The 26,895-nt window shown below is 39.6% G+C and overlaps 1 protein-coding gene across 2 annotated transcripts in view; it reads right to left on the bottom strand.

Annotated features, from left to right (window-relative positions):
• DSCAM (DS cell adhesion molecule) overlaps positions 1 to 26,895 on the bottom strand; it is a 472,610-nt gene that overhangs the window by 394,757 nt on the left and 50,958 nt on the right. For both annotated transcript variants that reach the window (XM_066545552.1, XM_066545553.1), the window contains exons 2-3: positions 12,167 to 12,484; positions 6,432 to 6,578 (exon numbers count right to left, since the gene is read on the bottom strand). In XM_066545552.1, the coding sequence (XP_066401649.1) occupies positions 6,432 to 6,578; positions 12,167 to 12,484 (465 nt within the window). The remainder of the gene's footprint in view (positions 1 to 6,431; positions 6,579 to 12,166; positions 12,485 to 26,895) is intronic.

Below are 26,895 nucleotides of genomic sequence, written 5' to 3'. Positions count from 1 at the left end.
AGAAAGGGATCCAGGAGCCCCCGAGCCTTTCAAAGACAAGACTTGAGGAACTGTGTGTAAATAAATAATGCAATTCATTAGGCCAAATGTAGGTCAGTGTACATTAGTGACACTTCTCAAGCTGTGGTCCAGTGTGACTAATTCCTGGCTGAGGGGAAGGAGGCTGGCTGGAAGGCTCATCACTTGTCACCAGCACGTCAATCACAGGGTTCCTTCAGGGAACCATGTTCCATCCATGCTCGCTCACCTTTCCTCAGAGCTGCTGTTCTGCCAGTGCACACTCAAATATGCCATTCTGCACAGCTGCTGTTATCTGTCTCTCCCCTTTTCGACTTTTTTTTTTTTTAAGCAGTCACAGGCCATGTATAAATCAGAGAGATTCTTGCATGGTGTGTCATTAGACAAGAAAATGGGAATTCAGAAAGGTCGGGGCACGAACCTACTCATGATCCTGCTCTTGGCACTGTTCAGAAACACAGAAAAACTCAAAATCCCTGGCACTTATCAGGATCAGGAGAGGAGGCATTCCTAACAGAAATACAGAATGCAGTGACAGACCCAAGTTAATTCTTCAGGCTTTGTTTACACCCATTTTTCATTCTGCTCCTGTCTCTTTGCTGATCCCTTACACTGACCTTCACTCCCAGTAATCCCTCCTGCTATAACCACACCCATCATTTGCTCTCCCTGGGACTAATTAAGACATGAGTGGGTTCTGCTCTGTGCTTTCACCTGGGCACAGCCCAATCAGCAGTTATTTCACTTTCCTTTCTACACCAGTTTCACAGTTCAGTGTGTGAAGAAGAAATGAGCCAAGCACTTGACTCCCCTCTGCCTTGCAGTTGCTCAACAGGAGCAGAAGCACAATCTGAGCTGTGGCACTTTACTTTCCTATTGTCCCTTGGGTTTATTATTTTAATTTTTTTTTTTTTTTAATAATTTTGGAGGGGGGATTTTATTGCAAAAAAACTCAGCTTTGCTGAGCTCTCTGGTCCTGTAGGGCTTAGTCTGCTTTCAATGGTCACAAGGTCAGCACAAAACTGATTCCAAAAGTCTCTTTTCTTTGGAAATGGTTTGTGAAGGAAAGCAGGAAGAGGGAAAGGAAGTTTGACCTTTGAGCAAGCCATGTGCAGCTAGCCATCAGATATTCTAGGGTGATTCTAGGATGAACACAGTGCTCTAGGCTGATTTAAGATTTTATGTTTAGTGCCATTAATGAAAACATGTAGGATTTGGTTACAGGTACAAGAGCAAACTGCACTGCCTTGCTCTCCCTATTATAATTTAAATTAATTTCAGATGGTTGCAAGTCAACTGACAATGCAAAATTCTTCAGAATAGAAGGATTTTAGGAAAAGAAACCTTGTAGCTGCAGCTGCAGAGCTTGGTACAGCAGTTACCTGCACTTTGTGAGCCCCTTGAGACTTGTCAGAGTTACCATCAATCCTTAATTTTGCTGACACTTCAGAGCTTGTCAGACAGCACTGCAAAGTCTGATTGTTAAACAGCTGTGTCCAGTGGAGAGAGCTGAATATGCCATCTCACCATTATTCCTCAAAATGGAGTTTTCCAGTATGAAAAGATGTCTCTGTATTTGCCTTTGGAGCTCAGTGTTTTCTGCTTTTCCTCAAAACGGATTCACCCAAATAATTGTTTTTTCCTTGATTTAATTCTTTTTTGCTACCTTTGCCCCTAGAGGAGATCCTGTAAAATCTTTTTGGCTTCAGGTTTGCTGCCACATCAGAAGAATAAGTGTGGGAGCAAAACCCCAATTCTGGAACTGTTTCCTAACAGACAGACAAGCCCCTGCACACCTTTCCAGGCTGCACATGGAAACATCACAAAAATTGATATTTCTGGCTCCTAACATGGGCACCTTCCCCTTTATTGAACATGGAGGATGATTTATTGGGGTACTCCCTGGAAAAGCTCTGGTAATAGGTCTTAATATGTTTCAACTCCCAATTATTTTACAATAACCTGGAGGCACGACATAAAATTGCAGCCAGGAAACAGAAGATGCTCCTGCCCAGCTGTATTTATTACACACTTGGATTACTGTGGACATCACTGTGCTCCCTGAAAACCAAATGTACAGATACGCCCAGGATAGCACACTGTGGCAAGACCAAAAACATTGTACAGTTTTAATAAAGGAACACCCTTCTAAAACTCTCTTTCTAAAAAGGCAGGATATATTTACCCTAGAAAAGTAAAAAACATAGTGGTTTTGGGTTTTTTTTTTAATATTACAAATAAAAGGAAGGAAAAGAAGGAAAAGGGAGGAAGTGGCAGAAGGAAGGAAGGGGCGGAAGGGGCGGAAGGAAGGAAGGGGCGGAAGGAAGGGGCGGAAGGAAGGGGCGGAAGGAAGAAGGAAGGGAGGAAGGAAGGGAGGAAGGAAGGGAGGAAGGAAGGAAGGAAGGAAGGAAGGAAGGAAGGAAGGAAGGAAGGAAGGAAGGAAGGAAGGAAGGAAGGAAGGAAGGAAGGAAGGAAGGAAGGAAGGAAGGAAGGAAGGAAGGAAGGAAGGAAGGGGCGGAAGGAAGGAAGGAAGGGGCGGAAGGAAGGAAGGAAGGGGCGGAAGGAAGGAAGGGGCGGAAGGAAGGAAGGGGCGGAAGGAAGGAAGGGGCGGAAGGAAGGAAGGGGCGGAAGGAAGGAAGGAAGGAAGGAAGGAAGGAAGGAAGGAAGGAAGGAAGGAAGGAAGGAAGGAAGGAAGGAAGGAAGGAAGGAAGGAAGGAAGGGAAAGAGGGAAAGAGGGAAAGAGGGAAAGAGGGAAAGAGGGAAAGAGGGAAAGAGGGAAAGAGGGAAAGAGGGAAGAAAGAGAGAAAAGAAAGAAAGAAAGAGAGAAAAGAAAAAGAGAAAGAGAGAAAAAAAGAAAGAAAAGAAAAAAGAAAGAAAAGAAAAGAAAAGAAAAGAAAAGAAAAGAAAAGAAAAGAAAAGAAAAGAAAAGAAAAGAAAAGAAAAGAAAAGAAAAGAAAAGAAAAGAAAAGAATTCTGGTGCATCTTACATCTCCAGATCTCTCTATCCTTGTAGTCAGAAAGGGACTAGAGATAGACAGGTAGATGAAATATTTACTCTAGGTTGTTGTTGGAAGAATTGCATCAGGGTTTAAGTCCTTCAGAAAAGAAAAAAAAGGCTTCTCTGGCTTCTGTTTTAAATGGTTGTGTCATCTCAGTGAAAATGAAAGAATCACAGGATGGTTTGGGTTGAAGGGGATCTGAAAGATCACCCAGTGCCACCCCTGCCATGGAAAGCAGGGACACCTCCCACTGTCCCAGGCTGCTCCAAGCCCCAGTGTCCAACCTGGCCTTGGGCACTGCCAGGGATCCAGGGGCAGCCACAGCTGCTCTGGAAAATCTGTTCCAAGCCCTCACCACCCTCAAAGTAAAGAATTTCTCCCTAATATCCAGTCTAAACCTGCTTTCTGACAGTTTGAAGCCATTCCCCTTTGTCCTGTCACTCCATCCCTTATAAAAAGTCTCTCCCCATCTTTCTTGGCAGTTCCCTTCAGAAAATGTTCTCATCTTTATCCTCACCACTCACACACTTTTTCTCTTTGCTTTTCTTACTTTTCAAGTAAATACTACCTTTTTTTTCCCCACAAAAAACCTTTTCCTCTTCAAACCATGATAAGCATTACTCTCAAATATATTTATAATATATAACTATAATATATATTACATATTGTCCTATAAATATATATAATATATATATATATATATCATTATAACTATGATTATATTCTTTCCTTTTACAGTAGGGGTTTTCCCTCAAGCTGGCTCTCCTTTTTGAAGGTGCTAATGAATAACCAATAAATAAGTTATTTAGAAGAAAAAATAAGAAGGAAAAAAAAAAGAGAATTTGATATTTGCCAGTACTTAATAGCTTCCAATACTTTCCTGTGTGCATGAATCTGGTCTTGCACACTAAAAAAAAATACAATAAATGTGGTTTTTTAATAGCATCTTTCTAATGAACTATGTTTTACTTTCATTTCAATTCCCAACTGCAGAATTGAGGGATTGTGAGATAATAAGAAACTTGCTAAAGTTTGTAATAGATTTTTAATGATTGTAGCCTTGTCAACCATTGTCAGAGGGTGCATTAAGGGAAAAAATATTAGATTTAGATCTATGTAGTTGAATGTTATTACACTGTTTTATTCCCCCAAAATTTGGGATTAAAACCAGTATAAGCTAATTAAAAAATAAATTATCTGTAAGTAGCAGCCATGATGTTTTGAAGAGCTGGAATATTTTTTCCCTAAAAAGGAGATTACAGAGACCTGGGTGTCCCCTACTCCTGATTCCAGGGTCTAGGTAGGATTGAGCCACTCTCAGATATCATAGGGGTAGAAGAAACTCAGATTGTGTCCTCTCAGCCAATGTTTCCACAGAAAACAGGCATCTTTTTCTTATAGTATAGAATGTATAAACTTAGAAATAAAATTAAGGTAGTTAATCATGAAGAAATTAATGTTTTTTCCTCCAGCCAAGAGTCACACCTACAGATGTACATGCACCACGTAGCAGATTATTTTAAGACTAATAAATAAAAAAAATATTTTAAGACTAAGCAAAATAAACGCATCCATCCACTGTTGTGTTAAATAGTTGCAATCATAAGAAACTTAAGCATAATTCTGCATCAATATATACAGAATAATGGAAAGCTTGTGGTTTTTTTCATTTAAATACAGCTCTGACCTGTGTTGGCTGAAGTGCTGGTGAGTCCAGCAATTCAGATATTCCAGACCTCTGTGCAAACACACCCAGCTGCAGTTGCTCAATGACAAAAAATTATGATATTACCAAAATCCAAGAGCATAATAAGAAAATTAATTTACCAAGCTTAGACAGTGCAACATAGAACAACTGATCATCAATTACATGGCTTTTAAATACCTACCAAATGTTTAGAAGTGTCTTTGAATTAATAATTTTTGAGCAAAATATTTCAAGGTGATGTCAGGAATCAGTAAAACATTGAGAGAAATTAAATCTATAATATGAGCCATATAGAGACACAGGTATTGCCACCAATGACACAATTTTCCAGAAAATAAAAATTATTAATATACTGAGGAGGTGTACAGAAACATTTCCACATGCCTGAGCATCATAAACACAAACATATTCCTTGAGTAGACTGTACAACATTTAACTCAAACTATTTTTTTCCCGTTCTGCACAGCCCTGGAACAATACATTTCCAATTTCTGCACACATAAATCATTTGTATGTGTAACAACAGCTGCACTCTGCATTATATATAATTCAGATATGTACTATACTGAAAATATTTCTCCTACCTGTTTTCCCATTAATTTCTTACAATATTTATGCTTTGAAATGTTAGATTTTCTTTGCCCAAATTCCTGAACAATGCCTCACATTTTCTCCCTTTGTCAGTAAATAGATTAATGCACATAACTGCTTTAGTACAGATTTTTTCACTTCAATATGTTCAGCTTATGGCAGTGCTTAAGCCTCCACTGTTATCTATGAAGATATTTGGGATTAAAATGCTATGAAACTATAAATATTGATTACATACCTCATTGAAACATAACCAAACTCATTTAGACTCAGGATTTCTTCTAATCCATGAGTAACATCACTACTAAAAACAATTACAACCCAGCACATGTTTATGACACTCAAATTTCCTTGGCGTGCACGAGCTCTTTTTCAAAGTTAAAATGCAAACCCACTGCCACAGCACCAAAAAGCTGGTTTTATGTCTGGTATAAAACAAAAACCATGTTATTTTCCCCTCAAGCAGGCTAGAAAAGCAGGGCTGTCTGAAGCCTTCACATCACACACACAGTCACAGGGATATAGCAACACTGAAGGGAAATACATTACTGGGAGGATGACATCCCACTCAGTTATAATTGAACCAAAGCAAACATCAGGCATTTGGGGCGGGGGGGGAAAGAAACAGGAATCTGTTTCTGTCACATTCATATTTTCTGAAAAATCCCTTCTCCCAGGGTTTTTCTCCTGGGAAGCTGAGAAGCCTCAGAGAAAAATGAAAACAACATTATCTCATTTGCTTCTCCTGTGTTGTGCTCATGTGGAATGTGTTTGGGGATTGTTTGCCCACAGGTGATTGTTTCATTGGATTCTGCTGTGAGTTGTTGTTTTCACTCTTTGGACAATCAGGGCCAAGCTGTGTTGGGGCTCTGGAGAGAGTCAGGAGTTTTCATTTTTATCTTTTTAGCATTCAGTAAGTATCCTTTCTGTATTCTATAGTATAGTACAGTTTAGAATTCTTTAATATAATATAATATCATAAAACAATAAATTAGCCTCCTGAGATCATGGAGTCTGATTCATCATTCCTTCTATTGTTGGGCACTGCGCAAATACAATACATCTCTGCCATTGCCAGCTGGGAAAAACAAAAATAAAAATCTGTAAGAGCCTACCTGAGACAAGCGAGACTGTGTCTTTCTCCCATGAGACAACAGTGATGTATGCCTCCACAGAGGAGGGGATAATGCACTTGAACACTGCTACATTGCCTCTCATGGCTTTCTGGTCCTCCACACGGACTGTATAGGGTTCCCGTAAAACTGCAGGGACAAGAGGAGCCTTTGTTACAGGAATTGTTACAGGAATTGCAGCCCCACACCTCAGCCACTGCCTCAGCCAGCCTTGCAGGGTGCCCCCAGAATCAGTCTGGGAGCTCTCATCTCAGTGAATGGCACACACCTACAAGTAGATACAGAAGCATTCCTGTTGTTATAGGATAGGAAATAAAACAATGCGGATACTGGAATTTTTAAGGTAAAAAGAAGGTTGTTTAATTTCTGACTTTAACATTTATAGTATGAGGAAAATTAATCCACAAACCCCAGAGGTTTGTGTCCAAAAAGGAGACAGAGGAGTCCTTTTACTTTATTGGAATAAAGGGAGAGGCCATGGAGCATTCCTCTGGGATCTCAAATTTTTGGAGGACGCAGACTCCTTTCTATCCCAATTTCCTGGCCACTTTTCCCTTCTCTCTTTCCCCATTGGCTGAGGTACTTGAGAGGTACAGACTGCCCAGAATGCCTTATACCAGAGATTTCCCTCTAATGTATAACCCTCCCTTTTAATTTTTAATTCTTATGGAATTTAGGACGTTTTTTTCCCCATTGTTTCTTTCATCTCTTAATGTCTAATTTTGTTTATCAGCAAACCTAAAGTTTATTTGTAAAGGCAAATCTCTTTTTCCATTCATCAATCAGTGAATCCTTCCCATTGTTTCTTTTATCTTCTAGAGCTGGTTTTACCTACCAGCAGACCCACAGCTTGTTTGTAAAGACAAATCCACTATTCCTCTCAATAGGTTTTCAAAAGTGACAGTGGATTGGAGGGTGACAGTGCTAGCTCTACAATGACACAGGACAAACCAACAGTTCATTAAATTTTTCTTTTTTCAGAGAAGAATGCAAAACAATAGGTATTTACAGAAAAAAGAGAAAGTTTGTTACAAGAATGTAAATATCAGAAGGCTTGGAAGAACTTAAAAACAAGACAAAATGTTCCCAGATTTTTTGTTTCCTCAACATCTGCATGTCTTACTCTGTGTCTTTTCCTCACCTAATTCTGGGAGTCTCTGTGTAGGAACTGCTTATTTATGTGGGTAAATGGAGTTATGTTTCATGTTACTTGTGCAGCTTCCCCAGCCACATCTCCCTTCACAGAGGGTTTTGTGCTCTGTCAAAGAGCACAGAGGTACAGGCAGGTGCTGTGTGTGAATTGCACATCCAAAGGGGAGAAGGGAAGGTCAGTGTCATTTAGGATTTTGAAGAAGTGAGAACCAGAGGAGAAAATTGATAGAGGTGACAGAGAGAAAAAATGAAATGTGTGTCAGGAACACAGAGAAATGAGAGCAAGAGGAGAGCTACATTTGATTGACCAGTCCTGAAAGAGATCACTTAATGGGAAAAAAATCCCAGCAACAAAACCACAATTTTATTTTAAAAAAACACGTTATAATAAAATCCAACATGACTCAAAAAATGTTTATAATCAGCATAGTACTTGTCTTGAGTCTGAAATAATTAATATAATGGAAAAAGAGAAAAAAGAACAACTGGGTGGACGAGGAAGATAAAAGCACAACTGGAAAAATCATTCCCACACACCAAACTGATGATGTTGGGATGAGATGAAGTTGCACTGGGTAGGAGAATGGAAAGAAGGCAAATCCTGAAATAATTCCATGAAGGGTGAGGGATGAGCATTTCTGTGAGCAAGAGTTCACGGAGAAGGTGGCAGAGCAGAGAAGAGAGAGATGTTTTCTACAGCAAGTGAAAGGGTGAGACAGGACACACAAGCACAACAAAGATTCTCCATGGAAACACAAGGTCAAGGTGCAAAAAAGGAATCACCAGAGCCAAAACAAACCATTTCAATGAGAACAGGGATGAGTGCACTGGAAATTTCAGTGTGCCTGAGACCTGGATCTGCCTGAGAGTAAAAATTATTGGGAAGAACAACAATGCTGAGATGCCACATTACAGGGACATTTCTGGCCCATCTTTCCTGTCCACAAACAGACCAAGATCAAGCTCTGTACAAATACATTTAGCCCCACTGATTCTGGCTGAAAAGTCAGTAAATTCTTTTCAGAGTTTACAAAAGTGTTTCTAAACACCAGCAGCGCTGGAATTTCCAAATGTCTGCCCCACTTAGGGTGGATTTCAAGAAAAAAAATGGCAGAGTAATGAAATGTAACCACAGTCTTCAAATTTTCAGGTCCATTGTTACCACTGCAAAAAGTACAGTTCTCCATCCCAAACATTGCTGTAACAATGTAACTTAGAGAAGCCCTTACCAAAAATAACTAAATTTAATTTAAAATGAAATATCTTTTTTAAAAGGAAAAAATATCAATTTTCTATTGCAAGATAGACACTGCTGTTTTCTAAAAAGTCAATAATTGATTTCTAATCGAAGGTTAGGATTCTTAACCCTGTTATGGCTGTTAAACTGATATTATAAGCACCTTTAATGCAGTGACTTTTCAGCATTGGCTGCCCCGTGGTGAAGCAGTTCCCTGACCTTGTCCCACACCCAGGGAATGGCACATGGATCATCTTAATGAGGCTGATTTGTGTCTGTGCTCTTGCTCCAGCCATCACTCCCAGGAAAGGCCTGTTCAGCAGCAATACCCTAACTCAGTGCTGAGGGTGTTTGCATTTTTCAGAACACTTGGCTGTCTCTTTGATTTTTTAAGATTTTTTAAGCTTTCTGATGTTTACATTCTTGTAACGATTTTTTTTACACACATTCTGTAAATAACTCATTGTTTTGCGTTCTTTTATGAAGGAAGAGAAATTTGATGGATTGTTGGTTTGTCCAGTGTCATTGGAGAGGTGGCACTGTCACCCTCCAATTCACTGTCACTTTTGGAAAACTATAAATGTTGGAATCAGAAATTAAAAAGTGCTTTTTACCTTAAAAGAAGCAGCATGTCTGTGCTCTGTTATTTCCTGTCCTATAGTGACACTTGGCCACTTTGAAAATCTGCCCAACTGATTTTGGCAATAAAATCTGACACAGAAACCACGTGAGGCACAAAAACTGGAAAGAGTTTATTCATTTCCTTGCTTTAAAAAATTTACATTATTGTGATTTATGAGGCTCCTCAGCTATTTCCAAATCATAGTTTTGACAGTTTCCATGAATAAATTGCTGATTTTTACTTTTTCTATTTTTTTTTAATCCCAAGTCCCCAGGTCATTAATTTTTATGAGAATGTCAACCTTTGCTTAAGAAAAAAAAACAAACCAAACTCTTCAGTGCCATTACCGCACGGGAGAGCTTGAAGATAAAATGGAGACCTTGACTCCCATGTGGGACTGGCATGGAAGAGGACTAGGTTTGGGTGTCCAGGTTGGGGTTATGATTTTTTGAGAGGAGTTTGGGAATATTTGTTGCACTATATCCCAAATTACATGCAGAACCACAATTACAATTACTGTGAGCTGGAATTTTTACATCTGCCCCCCAATTCCTGGGAAAAGGGGTAAATGAGCTCCAGACTTTCTCAAGCTTTGAGAAATGTGCAGAACCATGTATGTCTTTGTGCTATGACCAGATTATCCACTGATTTTTTCTGTATTCTTAGGAAACCAATTGCTGTTGGAGTACATTGGAAGCAGGAAATTAGAAAAAAAAAAAAAATACCCAAAACCATGTTAATTCATGCCAGTCTGTAATATTTTTCAGATTTCACATGAACAGAAATAATTTGCAAGTACCACATAAAGAAATGAAGTTTCTAATTTCAAATTTGAGCAACCCAGGGTTTATCATCTGAGCATAAAATGCACTTGACTGCCATGCACAGAAGACTTCAAATTGTGTTTTCCTGTGATTGAGGGGTTGCACAGCCCTTGGAAAAGGTGCTCATTGGTAGCTGTGGCCTGCCATCAGGCACAGAGACAGCTTTGACACAGCATCAGCTCATGTGAAGGAAGGGAACTCATTATCCAAACCTCTGATTAACTGAGAAATTGAGTTAAATTGGGAAATTAGTGGAAATGAGGTAAAAGGTTACAAAAGGAAAGAAAAGAGGTAAAGGGGGCATTCCTGACTTGGCAAAAAAAGAGGAGTCATTAACTTCTGAGCCAAGCACCTACACTGCCAACAGCAAAGTCCTTTTCCAAGGCCCTTTTTTTATTTGCAAGGTTCATTTCTCAAGCAGAGGGAGAAATCTTGTTTTGGAGTACCATGGATGAATGTTTGACACCTAAAGGAACACAGCTCAGAGCCTTAGCCAGCAAAACTGCAAGTTTTAGCCTTCTTTGTATCACCACATTAGTTTATCTAAGAAATTTAAAAATTGGAAAGCAGTCCTGGAAAAAAATACTGCCCAAAAGGTGTTTAAAATGGAGACACATTAACAAATCCAGAAAATACAAAAATAAACATGATGTTGTCTCTGAATATAATTCTACCAGACAACTTGCCCTCAAATCCACGACAGTAAAACCAAAAGCTCAAAAACCAGAATGGAGTTTCAAACACAAAGTTGGTTACAATGTGTTCGTATGAATCTTTGATTTTCAAGTTTGGTTGTTTTTTTTATGGACAACTAAATAATTTCATAAGAAGCACAGGCCATCACAGAACTCCCCATATATGTAACATGATAACTTGCTTCTACTGGATGCTTCTTGTGCAAGAAAACCCACTTTCCTAGACTAAAATTTTAATGAGACACGAATTTTATGGAAACCTGGTTTTTATTCTTGCTTCCCAGCTGCCTACAAACTACAGATCTCTGAATGTTAACTTATTGTTAAGAAGATGAGAGTGCATTTTATTATTTAAAAAGAAAGTCTCAGGCAAATCTACTTGTTAACTCTTCACAGTTTTTTTTTCCCTGTGAAACTCCTGTGAAGACAAATCTCCAGAGGAAAGGTTGTTCTCTTCTGAGAAAAGCCAAGCATATCTCCACCAAAAACAAAGAGCTTCCAAGGATTTGCATTTGCCAAGGGTCAGCTCCCAGACTATTTTTTGTTTGTTTGTTTGAATATTTTAATTAACTGAAGCAGATAGACAGAAATCTTCAAAAGCTGTGCAATCACGTTCATGTGTTGTAACAAAAGGCCTGATTTTGATTCCTCTGTAATTCCCCACTGGCTGACCCAGTCAATACAGAAAACAGATGCAAAACCATGCTGCTCATTTGCATATTTTAGCTTAAAGGGAAAGCACTGCCTGCGGACACACATCAGCTTCTGAATCATTGCAGGGGACACAAATTTCTCTCTCAAAACAAAGCACAAGTGACCAAAAACAAGTGAGGAGAGCTGTGACCTTAGGCTAATCATTCCTCTTCTCTTCCAGCCCATGTACAAAATCCATCTTCTTCTCGCACAACTCTTTAATGTGCAAGCATGGTTTGATTGTTGATTTGATTATCAGTTCGTTTCTCCTTATATTTGTGCTCAACTGATCTTTGGAAAACTAACTTTTCAGCACCAAAATAATTCAAACTGGGGAGGAGAGGAGAGGAAAGAATTCATGATAAACTTAATATTGTTAAGAGTTTAGAGGTTACACTTCTGGCCAACGTCCCCTGACTGATTTCTTCTCTTTGAAACACCCAAATTCCCTCCCTCCTCAATCCTGTGTGAACCCAATAAAAGATTCAACTTACCAGCCTTAATGTGAACATCCTGACTCCTGATTTTCCCTGAAGGATTTTCAGCTGTGCAATAGTAAGTGTTATCATGGATTAAGTTATTAAAGCTTGAAGGAGGGAAGGGGAAGATTTGGAGAGTGCCATTGGGGTGGACGTGGCGGATCCCTGGGACATCGTAGATCTCCTCGCCCGTCGCTAGGTACCATCTGAGCGTCACCGGGGGGATCCCCGCTGCTGGACAGGGGACCAGAGTCCCTGTGGTGCTAGCAAACACTACCTCTTGCAGAGATGCATTGACAAAGTAGAGACTGGCGTGTAGCTCTTCACTGAAAACTGCAAGACAAGGAGAAAAAAAGGACAGACCTTGAAAACCTGAGGAATTTCAGCACCGCGCGACACGGTCCGACAACGACGCCAAGCGAAACGCGGTGCCCAGGGAAGGTAATCAAAGCTATTCTGGATGCTAATGGCAGCTCTAATAAAATAAATATATAAAATAATAAAATGTTTCTTGTTTTCAAAGAAAATACCGCCAGGTTAAACACAGTAAGTGGTTTGCCCCCAAAAGTAAAATGAGAAACCCCTTTTGGTGTAAATGGACACAGATCCGCTTACTCCTGCACTTGCTGAGGCAGCACTCCTCATACAGCCTGCAAAAATCTATCAGTAATCTGCCTTTATGAAATTCCAGAGACTAAATTTCTGCCTGGAACACAGGTAGTTTCTGTTAGCATCCCTAAATTTATTTTTACAGTCTTCCCGTGGCAAAAATTATTTATAAAGTAATAAAAAGAACTGAGCAAACAGTGAAAAGAAATTCCCATTACTCCTTAATAGTAACACAGATCTATACTTAATACAGATACAGTTTAGTAAATGCTTTATATCATTTGGTCAGGTCTTTCTGGCAAAGACCTCTAAACCCAGGTGCCTATGACAATCTTGGCTTTGCCATCTATGTGACTCCATGGAGTCCCACTGCCAACCTTAAACTGAAGAATCTGTATCAGTGGAAAGAGCCAATATTAGTCGTAGCACTAACCACTTCAGCCATGGGCTAGTCAGCTCTCATTGGAAGGATTGTAGTCTCCAGGTGGTTAAAACCTCCCCCAACATTTTCTCTAAAGTACCTTCGTAACCTCTGTTGGAGAGCTGATAAGCCTAACACATCCAATAAATGGTAGGATAAATTCCAATACCACCAATATGATTTGTATTTGCATATAGTGTTCACTTGTAAAAAAAAAAATTGTCAGTTTTGCTTGACCCAAACAGAGACTTGGATGTTTTACTCTATGTTGAATACAGTAGATTCTGACAGGATTTTCTAAAGCAAGGCTGGTAAGGGGTCAGTTTTTGAAAAGGTGACCCCACTGGAGGAGATCCCAGCAAGAAGTGATGAGACAGATTTCAGGGCAACCTTCATTTGCACAAGATGGATTCTTTTATCCTGCAGAAAGAACTTGCAATCCCAATTCTAAGCCATGAACTCTCTTGTCTAATTCTGCCACTGCATTTTATGATAGTTTGGAGCACAAAATAGACTATTATTTCCTTCTCTCTTTTGATAATTTGCAAAGATGCAAGGTGGGAAGGTGTTTATTCTAAATATCAATCAAGAGAGACTCAAAAGACAACAAAACTGGCTCTGGGAATCTCTGGAAATTAAAAAAAAAAAGAGAGACACCCTCTCCAATAGGGAAAGATGGCTGGCATGCAGGATAAATAAATGGCACAGGGAAGGTTGAAAGGCACTTGGAGCTTCAGAAAGAAGAAATTTCAACTGTGGAGCTGAGCTCCTGCATTTAGATGAGGCAGGTGCCAGCACAGAATAAATCCCCTGCAAGATAAATTCCACCTAGTGGGTGCAATCCCAAGGGGAACTCAGGCATCTGGAAAGCAAAAATATGCACAATAGGACTAAACACAGGAAGAAGCTGAATCCTCATTCAGAAGGAGTGAATAAGATGGTGCCACTTTTACATAATCACATTTCTAATTATAGTTGTACTTTGAAGCAGAGAACTGTATTGTTGGTAACATAATAGAGAAGTGGAAAAAAAAAAACAATTTAGCATTGTTCATCTGCTGTACAAGCTTTTCTCTGCAAATACAAATGAAACAATCAACAGGGCATTTAAATTTCCATTGGCCAACAAGACATTCACGTGGAAGTAATAAACACAGTTCACATGTGTTTCCAGCTTTTATTATGCTGCGCTGCTTCTTAGCAGATATTCAAGCAAATCCAGTGGATTTCCTGGCCAAGAACAAAGAGGTAAATACCAAATTATGAATGCCATAAAAATAGAGAATATCAGAACTCTGTTTGACACTTCCACAGAATCTAACTTCCCAATGAAACACAGCACAGCTGAACTAAAGACTCACGCTAGCAGCACATAACAATGAATTTTTCCAGCTGCTTTGTATCCCCTGTAGAAGCTTTCCCTACTTTTGACAAACTTTGCATCCATCAGCCAGTACAATAGTGCTTCATTTTAAACCAGCATCTGCTACACATTCATCCTAATGGCAGCCACAAACACACCAAGATCCCTGGAAAATAATCACAGTGCTGTAATACACACACTCATACACAATGCTGACAGCCCAGATGCTTTTTGTGGTGGAATTCACTGTGTAAGCTATGTTGGAGACATCCAATGACAAAAATGGGATTTCAGAAGCTTTTATTAAAAAGATATTTCTCCTGAACATTCTGTAGGAAGAAAGAGACTAGCTGAATGACAGAAAAAGTGATTTATTGAAGCCTAATTGAAGTTGAGACAAGTCAAAGATGATGTGTAATTAATTGTTACTTAATGATAGAATATGAGCCAACTAAACACTGTATTTTTCAGAAAGGAGAAGCAACTCAGAGTAAGATTTGCAAGGGGGAGTGGTCAGCGAAACTGATGAAAGTTACAGAAATAAAACAGCAAAGAGAAATACCTGAAAAATGGAAAATACAAAAAAAAAGGCAATCATAGAAGAGAAAATAATATCCAAGGCAGAACTGAAAACTCTTGCAGCTGAGTGACTGCACTTGGTCTGGACAGAGATCACATCTTTTCACAGTGTAAGGGAAGAAAAGATTCTTCCTGAATGAGGGTTATTTATTACCAAACCAATAATTCTGGAGGGAAACAAGAGGAAGGCTGCACCTCAGCAGTGCTCAGGTGCCCCAGCTGGAATGAAAAGGTGACAAACAATCTGCACCTGCAAGCACTTTGGGGCAGGAAGGCAGAGAATTTTGTCCTCGGCTGAGTGGATAAAGGAGAACATCAACAGTTTATCAGATCAAAGGACAAGAAGCACTTCTGGATTCTAAGGCTCAATAGATGCCAGGATCTCACTCCTAAGAATGGGGAGAGAGGTATGGGGGAGGGAAAATAGAGGGGAGAGAGGGAGGGAGATGGGAGGTGGATAAATTTTTTGCAAGTTCAATCAGCATTCCTTACTCTCAAGTACTTGAAGCGATAAGGGGAACTGACAAAGCTTTACAGCCAAGGAAATTCATCCTGATTTTCAGGGGAGACAAGGCTGCTGTGCTTAGCAAAGTGCTGAATACATCAGCCAGATGCAAAATTTCTGTTGGCACTTGAGAGATCTCTTTTGAACTGCAATGATTCTTTACAAGCTGCTCAGTGGAGCTGTGAGCTGATCTCCCCCAGCCAGGGACACAGCACTGCGAGCCTGGCTGGGCAGGTGGAACCAGGATGGACACACAGCCAGGAACATTTAGGCTGGCTTTGGCATTTCCAACACCTGTAGCTATTGGCACAGCTGAGAGTGGGGTCATTTTTTGTTTTTACAGAGGTGGCCTTTTCTCTCAGGCAGGTCACTCCTCCAGGTCTGTGCATGCTGAGCATTGAAGCTCTTCTACAAGGACCTGGCCAGTACCTCCTGTGATATTCCTGTTAAGGCTTCACAAAGGACACCAGGCTGAAACTGCTGTTTCTCAATCCTCCTTTTTCCTGGGCAGAAAAGGGTGTCACTAAGGTGTGAGAGAGAAGATCCTACATTTAAATGACAGCACTGCATCCATCCAGCTTGGGCTTGTCCCATGTGGGATCTGGTGACAAGGAGGGATCAGCACCAACAAAGAGATGAGAGAAGATATGCAAAAGCCATGAAACCATCTGTCCTCTTACCTTCTGTGGAAACCCAGGGCACAGGGAATATTTCTCTGTCTGCTCTGGGGTGCCCTGACCCCCAGGGAGCACTGACTTTGACCCTCATTCATGGAGAAATTTTCCCAGACTTCAAGATAGACCGGAATCCACAAAAGTGTGAAATAGATTATAGAGAGCAGTGTAGGTGCATCACTTGGTGAGAAATTGAGGTTTTGGGGTTTTTAGTATGCTGTGGATGGCAGCAAGATGGAGGGCACAGGGTGTGGTCCTGGGTTTCTTCTTCATGCTTCTTCTTCCTTCTTCTCCATGGGTTTGGGTGGCATTTTGTAATTGGGCAGAAAAGTCCCCATTGCAGCTCTTTGGGATCAGTTATTGGGTGAAAAGGGAAAATAATCCAGGTGTCAGTTCTTCATTGGAGAGTTTAGTCCTAAAAGACCTTGGAACAAGAGATTGTTGCCATTTTGTGCCTTCTGATGAAAAGCTGCAGAAGTCACAGTAGTGAGACTTTTACTGATAAGAAATAATAAACACCTGAGTCTGAACATGAAACACCATCTCAAGTGCCTTCAATCCAGACCCAGAGAAACCCACAGCTGGTACCACCACACCCTTCCTCCACAATGTCTTCCCTTGATGTTGCTTCAGCTGCAAGAACCTTTACCCTAAAGATGCCAAAAGTGAAAATTTTCCTGCAGCTTGCATGGAACAAAAGAAAATTTTGTATCTGTTCAACTCAGCACCAGAATGCAATGCTGAGCCTTAGTGTTGTACATAATTCCTTTTCATCATGTGTTCTTTCATCTTTTAGTAAGTTTGAATAACACTTCTGTGATTTTGAAGTTGTTTTTTTGGGCCTCATATTCTTCCAAAGCCCTCTTCCCCTATTCTGCAATTGGCCATTTGAAGCCCCATTTTTCTCTTCAGCTCTTGAAAGAACTGAAATACTTTTGGTTGAGAGACCATTCACCACACTCAAAAATATTAATGTCTCTGAACAATTAATTGATACTTATATTTAATTCACATTCTGTACCCTTTTCAAGGACTAAATGCTGTTCCTGTAATGTCTTTGCAAGTGGAAAGTTTGGTCTTAAATGAATAACAATTTCAAACTAAAGGAAAAATTATTTCTCATCCATTTGATTAATCAAATCCAGCATGAAATATTTATATAGATAAATTAAAAGATATGAATCAAAGTGAAAGTCTGGAGCCAAGAGACCACTGAGATTATTTAGATAAAATAAAAATCAAAACAGAAAAGATAAATTATGTAATTAAGCAGTTGACTGCACTCCTGCACTACAGCAGGTTTGTAGAAACAGCCTGAACCGTGTTACAGTGGAACTTCAGGTTTGCCACAGTTTTGGACATCAATGTTCCCTCTCTTTTTCTGCTCAATGAGGTTGTGATTGAGGAACTGGGCAACAATCAAGTTTTTCTTCAGATTTATTGGATATATATGTGCCACCTTCAATAGTAATTTTTTTAATACAGCTTCCTAAACACAAGAAACATAGAAGCAAACCCAATGAATATAATAGAAATAGAAAAATAAAGGAAAGAAAAAACAATATTTAATAAAGTCTAAGCTCCTGATGCTGAATTGGAATGGCAGACACCTGGGACTGCTTTTTACCATGATGGGACAGCACATTCCAGAAGAGGCTGACATTTGGAAAAATTTTTGCAAACAGATGCCAAGCAGGATGAGACACATTCCCTTAAGAGGTTTAAGGACTAAGAACCTGTGTAATCTTGTCAGCTCATCAAGCTCTAATCAAAGTTTAAAAAAAATAATAAAATATCAATATCCTACATGTCTTCTGGAAGAAGCCTTTTCCTAAAAGAGCTCAGGCATCATGCCTTGAGATGGAGAAAATTTTTTTGAGCCTTCTCCACAGGTAATGTAGGAAAAACAGCCTGGGCTCAGCTGAGACCCTGCCTTGATGGGGGAAATCACTCACTTCCCTTGGCCCACCATCTCCAGCAGATGGAGAGGGATTAGGAAAACTTCCCAACTTTCTTGAACATCTCAGTCAGGTGGAGAAGTTCAGCACAGGTGCCCCAACATTTTTAGCTCCAGGGTGGATGTTTGGTGTCCACATTTACAGACATTTGTGCTCTGAGTTCAGCCTGTCTGGCTCGTGCATGAGCCTGAAAGCATCACAGCTTTTGCCTGTCCTTACACCAGCAATTCCTAAATGCATCCTAAATGCAGGCTTCAGAAAATTCAAAAATAGTTTGTTTTTGTTTTGGTTTTTTTTGGTTGTTTTGTTTTGTTTTTTGGGGTTTTTTTTGTTTGCTTTGTTGATTTTTTATTTGGTTGGTTTTTTTTAAATTTTCTTTTGTTTTGGTGCGGGAGGTGGCTGATAAAAATATTTAGTAGGATCAGGGCAAAAAACGACCAAGATCACAGAATAACCTGAGTTGGAAAGAACCCAGAGGGATCATCAAGTCCAGCTCCTGGCCCTGCACGGGATCATCCCAGATGTTTCCTTTCATGCCCAAAAGAGGACAGGGAAGAGATTAAATAACAGAGATTGTTTGGCAAAATGGAAGAAGAAGGTGACAAGGCAGGTGGGAGTCAGAAGGATGTTAAGACTCAAGGAACTCCTCAGGCTCTCATATCTCTGCTATCAGCCAGACAGCTCCTTTTTCACTGGCCTGAAATCAGGGCAAGAGCAGGCAAGAAAACATCATTGTGATCACAGTCATTAAAAGCATATGGCTGTGAGGTAGAGACCTAGAGAGAACAAAAGACCCAATTATGGCAAAACATTTGAAAACGTTTTTAAAGTGAGAATTTAAGCCTCATTTTTCATATGGTCAGCGAAAAATACTGAAGTCGTCCCTAACAGAGGAAAATAAAATATTGATTTTTCACTGTAAATACAAATATCTTGTAAGACAATTTAGTGGAATTAATCTAAAAAGCAGTCAAAAAAAAAAAAAAAGAAATAAACCCAAAGCAACTTTTGTAGGAAAATGGCTGAAGCCATCTAAACAACAAATTATATTTAAGGAAACTAAATTACCAGTATCATACTACAGGTTAATTACCCTGTTGACATCCAAACAATACAGTATACTTAGATAATCTTTTTTGCATAAACACACACACACACACACACACACACACAGAACTGATAAATGAAACATTTCTGAATGCACTGCTGTGCCTTTCAAAGCAATAGAAACATTACAAATGCAATCACAACTATGCTGATTACTCATTGCAGAACACAGGGGGGCAGAGAGAGCCTGGGTGGGTGGGAGGGTGCAATGCTGATGAGCTGTGTCACTATTTAGGATGATTTTTAATTTTTTTTTCAAGATTCTGTAATGGATCACCATGAATGAGACTTAAAAAAGAGAGATCTTTTTAAAAAAAAGAGGCTAAATTGGCCTTTTTTATTCCAATACGTCTCCCCTTGATGAACTGGGAAAAAAAAAAAAAAAACCCTCATTTGAAAAGAATCAAAACCTGATTAGACACTTACAAACAAGAATGTTATTATCACTACTCAATTATCCAGTAACAGGCTATGCAAAGTGACCTAGAGAAATTACTGCAGCTATTGTGGAAAGATCAGAGTGATGAGGCATTACAATAATCCATCTGTGATCGTGTCTCCCTCTAGGGGTTTTATCTAATGACTGGCACACAAGGTTGATAAATATTATAAATTTTATTAGGGGAAAGGGGAAAGCAAATGTACTTTTACAACTTTGGCTTTGATTCTGGCTCTGGATAGGGATTTCTTTTGCTCCTCTAAATGGGTGGGGATTGAACATTCCTCGTTGTTTGAGGGGAAGGAGGGTAAAACACAGCTCACAGGAGGAGTAAATTTCGGGTGGAAGCAGAATAAGAAACTTCAAGAACAGGAAAACATCACTGGATAAAGATGCTCTGACCAGACTCCAAAGCAAGTCTTATTAAAAAGGAATTAATAAAATGAAGAAGAGTGAAAGCAGCCCTAAAGAAGAATTATGAGAGAATGCTAAAACCAAAATAGCTTTAACATGAAAAACAAAATTAAATCAATTGCCCAAAATTATCTGATATTAAAAATAAAATTAGCAAAGAGATGAACATATTAAACTAATACAATTACAAAAACACCAATTAAGCACCAGCACCCACAACAGATTTAAGTCAAGTCAACAAAGGAGAGCACAGTTCTTCCCACAGTATAAAATCTCAGAATACAGAACTATTTCCCATATTATGTGTTGTGTAAGGGTAGCCAATATTTTAGGGTTCAGCAATATAAATTTCCTATGTGTCCACCAAAAAAACCAACAAAAAATTATGTTTTTTTTCAAATTGCTACTCTGATTCAATGTGCCAGTGCTCAACCTTTTATTCCAAAGGGTTACTTGTTTGAGTCAGTTTCAAAATCAGAACCACTAATGAGGATAATTAAGTATGCAGTTGGTTTTGCCCACAAATAATAATCACTATGGAAAAAAAGCACTCAGCATTACATTATCATTCTCAGAGGACAGAAACTTCCATTAAATCAAAGCAGGCTTCCACAATTAAAAGAAAAGGTTCCCAGGTGAAACCATAAAAAGAAGCAGAACTCACAAGGAAGGGAGAGAAGTTTGGGTTTTGGCGGAGTGCACAAATGCAGAGTAATGGTAAATGCAATAAATGCAAGTGATGGGAGCTTTTTAATCAGCTAAACAGGAATAATTTGTGGTTCAAAAAATACCAACCAAAAATCCCAAACTAAAAAAACCCAGATAATTGTCACTCTATGGGCAAAAATATGCATCTGTGGTTCTCAAACCCAAAAACTCAATTCCACTCATTCCTACCATAAGGAACAGACAGCAAGAACACCAAAAGCAATGGGACAGAAATTTGAGAAGAGCCTTAGATTTATTTTTCCCTCAAAAATATTTTATGAGAAAGAAATAAAGATAATTAGATGTGTCTTAGGTTTTTGAAAAATGGAATTAATCCATATTTTCATAGATTTCTTTTAACTGGTTTATAAAATTATCACTTTTTCCATAAGCAGAGCCATTATTTTCGATGCTTTATTGGCTGAGATTTAACAGGTTTTAATCTGGGTCTTGTCTCCAAAATGCTGCAGTTGACCTAATGCTTGTGAGAGAGTCCTGATGGCCACCAACTTCACATCCTAATGGGATCAACATGGTTTTACAAATAAATAGCAAAGCTGAGCATAGTTTTTATTAGACCTGTCCAGGAAGGAGACAAATTAGGGAAAAAAAAATCATCTCTTCCACACAAAAATGAAAGCAAAATAAATCAAAATTTTCAGTGAAAATAATTAAATGTCAGGATGACACATGGACAAAATTCCATGAAGGTTGTTTTAGAGAAGAGCAGTCAGCTACATTTTGAGTATCACAGTCTGGTGACTTCTCTGTCACCTTTCCCACATCCCAGAGGAAGATTCTGCCAATCATGCAAGCCATGAAGGTTCTTTCCTTTGGATGCAGGGGACAGCCAGGACACCCTTCTGGGACTGGAGCTTATCCTTTGGGATTTCATGTGGGTGAGCTCTGCTTCTGGTGAGTGCATGAACCCCACTGCCGGAGTGAGCCTCTCAGCAGAGCAATCCTGCCAAAGACCCAGCTAGGAAATTGAAGAAGGAGAAAAAACACAAAATGTCAAGGGATTTTTTAACCCTCAACCTCTCAGCTCCATTATTCCACACCACCGTCATTTCTGAGTGCCTACAAAAAATGGCCCACAAAAGATAAATCAGCTAAATGGCTTCAAACTCAAAGAAAGTAGATTAAAATTAGATATTAGGAGGGAATTCTTTACTGTGAGGATGGTGAGGCCCTGGCACAGGGTGCCCAGAGAGGCTGTGGCTGCCCCTGGATCCCTGGAAGAGTTCAAAGCCAGGTTGGACAGGGCTTGGAGCAGCCTGGGTCAGTGGGAGGTGAGATGCTCTTTAAGGTCCCCTCCAACCCAAACAAATCCATGATTCCATAATTCCTCCTCAGGAAGCCTGGAGGAGTTCTCACTAGTAATGATGGCAAGTTCAATGGGCTCCTGCATCCACAACCTGGATGCAAATGTTGTTGGCACAGCTGGAAATTGACTGCCTTAAAATTTTATGTAAATCCAAAATGGGGCTGAGCATACACCACAGCTGCTCCAAAGCTGTGAGAGAAGAGAAGGGGAAAGGAAAGCAGAGGGGGAGAGCTGGATGATGCCTGGTTGTGTCCCACTCCTCCCCCACACTGAGCCTCTTTGGGGGAAAAGTGTTTTTCTTGGATGCATTGAGGGGAAATAATATTGCCCCAAGGGAAAGGTAAGAATGGAGGTTTGGGGTTTGGCTGAGCCTGCACAGCTTCTACCCTGACACCATCAGGGAGCTCCTCCAGCATGGACAAGCAGGAGGATCTGAAATATTCTGGCAGCCACAGGCATACAAAACATGAGGTTTTACTGCAAGAAATCACACAAACATTGCTAAATACACTGGGTGTTGGAAGAAAATGCAGGGAGAATTACGTGAGAGATTTGGTGGCACAGTATTCCCAACACTGACACCATTTAGGTACCACATTATGTGGTCCCTGCTAAAGGAAAATGCAAACCTGCCCATCATAGGAATAATAAGCAGAGCAACCTTTGTAGCACTTCCTGAAAAACAGAGTTCTTCCAGAAATTGCTAAAGAGATGAGTAGCACTGAACTCTACTGGATTTCCTAGTTAAGAAATGTTGAACAGAGACTGTAGTCTTAGCAGTCCAAATTCACCACCAGCACATCAAGGACAAAGTTTAATATTAGTGTGATGCATTTGTTGCATCAAACTTCATATGATATTGGGGTATCAGAGAATTTCCATTCTGGAAATGTTAAGTTTACTGTCCCCCACTTCCCTACCATGATTCTTCCTCTTTCATGTCAAAATTGACTGCAGGTGATTTATGCAAGAACAAATCCTTATTCCCCAAATCTGCAGCAGAGCAAGAGGTCAGGGTACATGAAAATGCAGGAATGGAAGAAATTCCTGAATCACAGGCAAGAAAACACACATCCCTGAACATTAATCTGAAGGGAGAGGACATGTAGGATCCAGAAATGGCTCTGTGGATTAGAAATCCCTCCAGGACCACAGATCCACCTGGAATTTGGATTTCCTTGTCTGGTGAGGGCTCTCAAGCCTCTGCAGAACACGCAGCACGTCTCAAACATTTTGCTGCACTAAAATCCCTGCTGGATTTTTCCAGCTGTGGGGACAAGCCCTGGGTGTGAGTGAATTCCTTCTAACAGCTTGGCTGTTGGATCACCAGGGCTGGCTGGGGCTGAGTCACAGCAGCAGAGCAAGGGCAGCCCTTCCCCCTGCTCCAAACCCAACACCAGCCCAGGAGTGAGGAGGGCACAGCTGCCTGTCTCACTCAGGGGATGGCTCTCAATGAACATCCAAAAAAAAGAAGGAGAGAGGAAGGAAAAGAAGGAGAAACTCACAAAACCCACACAGCAATTGCTTCTGTTCAGCACAAGCATCCAGCCCCAACAGATCTGAGCAGTCTCACTGCTGCAGAGCAAACAGAAGTTGTATAGAGTTGCTGTTTTAATAATGAAATTGCTGATGGGCTCTGAAAGTGATTTGGCTCTATTAATCATGAAAATAAACCCAGGAATGACAGAGGCAGAGAGTAACTCACACACTACACACCACATACTCAATACAACAACAAAACAAGATAGAATAGAATATTCCAACATAAATTAAGTGTACATGGAATATAAGGACATGCAGTGACAGAACAAGAAGAAATGGCCTTTAGCTGAAAGAGGCCAGGGTTGGGTTAAATGTTGGGAAGAAATTTTTTCCTGTGAGGGTGGGCAGGCCCTGGCACAGGGTGCCCAGAGCAGCTGGGGCTGCCCCTGGATCCCTGGCAGTGCCCAAGGCCAGGTTGGACACTGGGGCTGGAGCAGCCTGGGACAGTGGAAGGTGTCCCTGCCATGGCAGGGGGGTGAAATGAGATGAGATTTCAGTTCCCTTCAAATCCAAACCATTCTATGGTTCCATTTTACCATGAAGAAGAGAAGCAGTATTATAATTTGGTTACTGCTCATATTTTTTCCTAAACGTCTTTCAAGATCACCATGATGTACTGATTTTTGTTTACATCTCACTAAATTAAAGGAAAAGAAAATGCCCTAGCATTCATGGCTATTTTTGTAGAAGACTAGAGCTATGACAAACTACTGCAATCTTAATTAAAAAGAATGCCAAAAAAGCAAGATTTTTCACTCCACCTATCACTTGAAGGGGAAAGGAAAAGAGAATTAAAAAGAGAAGGGTAGGTGCAAAACAAGTCTTCAGGATTTAATTTTGTTTCTTAAAAAAACCCATCAGACAACTTATGGAATGATCACTGCCTTAACAACTGCCATCTGATATTCTCTTTGTCTTGGGTTTACTGTATAATTCACACAACACAGCATACAAAGAAAAAAGTATATTAATGTTATTATAAAATAGACATAGTCCATGAGGAATTTCTTTTCCTCAATGGGAGACAAGATCCCAGGAATTTGGGTTTTGCTGGATGAGGAAAGGTTTTAAGTAGAAATTCAATATATCTCAAATAAATTAAATAGAAATTCAATATATCTCAAATAAATTAAAATAACATCACTCAATATTAATATCACATCTAAAATGGAGGGGAGACACTACCAATGTAAAAATAAGTTATCAAAGATTATTTTAACATTCTGAATGTTCCCAAGATAACATTCAGTTTGGAAATGGCACATTTAGCATGTTAATCAGTTGAGGAACAGAAATGATATGAAAATTATTATTAGGATGGTACAGGAGGAGAATATAACACAGATTTACTTATTATACTTATACTTATATATAGTATACTTATACTCTTGAAAAAATACAACACTAACGTGCCTTGAAGGCCTCTTTGTTCACCTGGAAAATAAGCACCCGACTTGCTGAGCTGTTACTTGGGAAATCCTGGTTTCCATTTTCTCCCCCCATCAGGATTTCTGTGGCACATCAAGGCAATCACAAGCCTCAAAGAGCAACAGCAAAAAACAGCATTAATTGAACTTAATTGAAATTTGAACATTCAGATGTCTGTGACAACCTGAGCTTGGGCCATTCCTGTGTTTTCCAATAGTTTTTAAAAACAATATATCACTGAAGAGCAATGAAAATGAAGTCCTTGCATCTTCTTGCAGCCAAGGAAGTTATTTCTGACCACACTGGTGTCAGTTCAGCCTAAACAAACCTGTTCCCTTTTAGTTTTCCTTGGGAACATTTTACAAAGACCAAGCCTCAAGAGTAACTGCACAAACTCATTTATTTTGTTATCACTTTTGGGAGAAGGATGACAACGTCCAACATAAATCTTAGTGAAAGGAAAAAGAATTCTTCAGTGTTCAGTTTCTTTTTTAAAAAAATAAATCACCTTTTCTTTTGTGTAACAGTAGAATAGGGTGTTATTCCAAATGTCCAAGCACCCATCACCTGTGCTCCAGTAGAGGCTGATAAAGGATGCTTAGGGAAGGTCTGTCACAATCCTTTCCTAGTAGTGACAGCTAATTTTAAGCCCAGTATCACACAAATAACTAGAATTACCTTTGCTGTTTGCAGTGCGCTGCACTCATTTTCTTCCCCAATTGCCATTTTATTCTCCATTATTGCATGATCTTTCTAACTCTTTGCAGCTCTACTTCTGTGCATTTTGGGGTCTCTTGAATAGTGTTCCATCAGAAGATTTTAATATTTATGACCTTCCTCAGTTCATTATGCCACCAACCCGTGAACCAGCGCAGATCACTGACAGTTTTTTCTCCAGCAGGAAAATCAATTATATGTTTCCTATTTCTTTCCTAGCCTGTCATTAATCTACATAAGGACCTCTCTTACCCCATGGCATCTTTCTTCCATACTGCTTGATATGACATTTTGATGAACTTGTTTTAAAGACCCAGTTATGTTATTCTGACTCCATTCTCCTTGCCTACCTGCTTCGATTCCCTCAAAGAAAAAAATCTGTAATAATTTGCCAAGCACAACTTTCCTTTTCTAAGTCAGTCAGATTTCTTTCCCCAGTGTATTTCATTTATTTATGTGTTCTAAAAAACTTTGTTCTTTAATGCCTGATAACTTACAGTTCTCTACCTTAGCCCTTTAAGACAACAAAAAACCTGTGACATTAAGAACCCAAAATATAATAGCAAGAACAAATCTGATGTCTGGCATTTCCAGAAGTTTAAAAAGTTATTTACAATTCATTTCCTAGCATCAGTTCCTTAGGGATTGAGATGCTTTGTCCCAGGTGCCCATTTTCAAACACTTGGGTTATTTGGGAATTTTCTAGGTTCACTGTCTTTCGCCTTCACTTTTTTTGTCCAAGACTGCAGGGCTTAACATGGGTTTACTTCAAGATTTCAGCCCTGGAAGACAAATTCTCACCAATTACATGAGAATTTCTTACCAATTACCCCCACACTTGTCAAAACTCCCTATCTTTTGTCCTGTTTTGGTTCATATCACATCCCAACTTGTCCTGTTTTGATTGTCCTGTTTTGGTTTGTATCACATCCCAACTTACCTTTAAATATTTT

Source organism: Molothrus aeneus, chromosome 2 (genome assembly GCF_037042795.1).
Source record: "Molothrus aeneus isolate 106 chromosome 2, BPBGC_Maene_1.0, whole genome shotgun sequence".
Classification (NCBI taxonomy): Eukaryota; Metazoa; Chordata; class Aves; order Passeriformes; family Icteridae; genus Molothrus; species Molothrus aeneus.
This window is presented reverse-complemented; position numbering and strand designations above follow the sequence as displayed.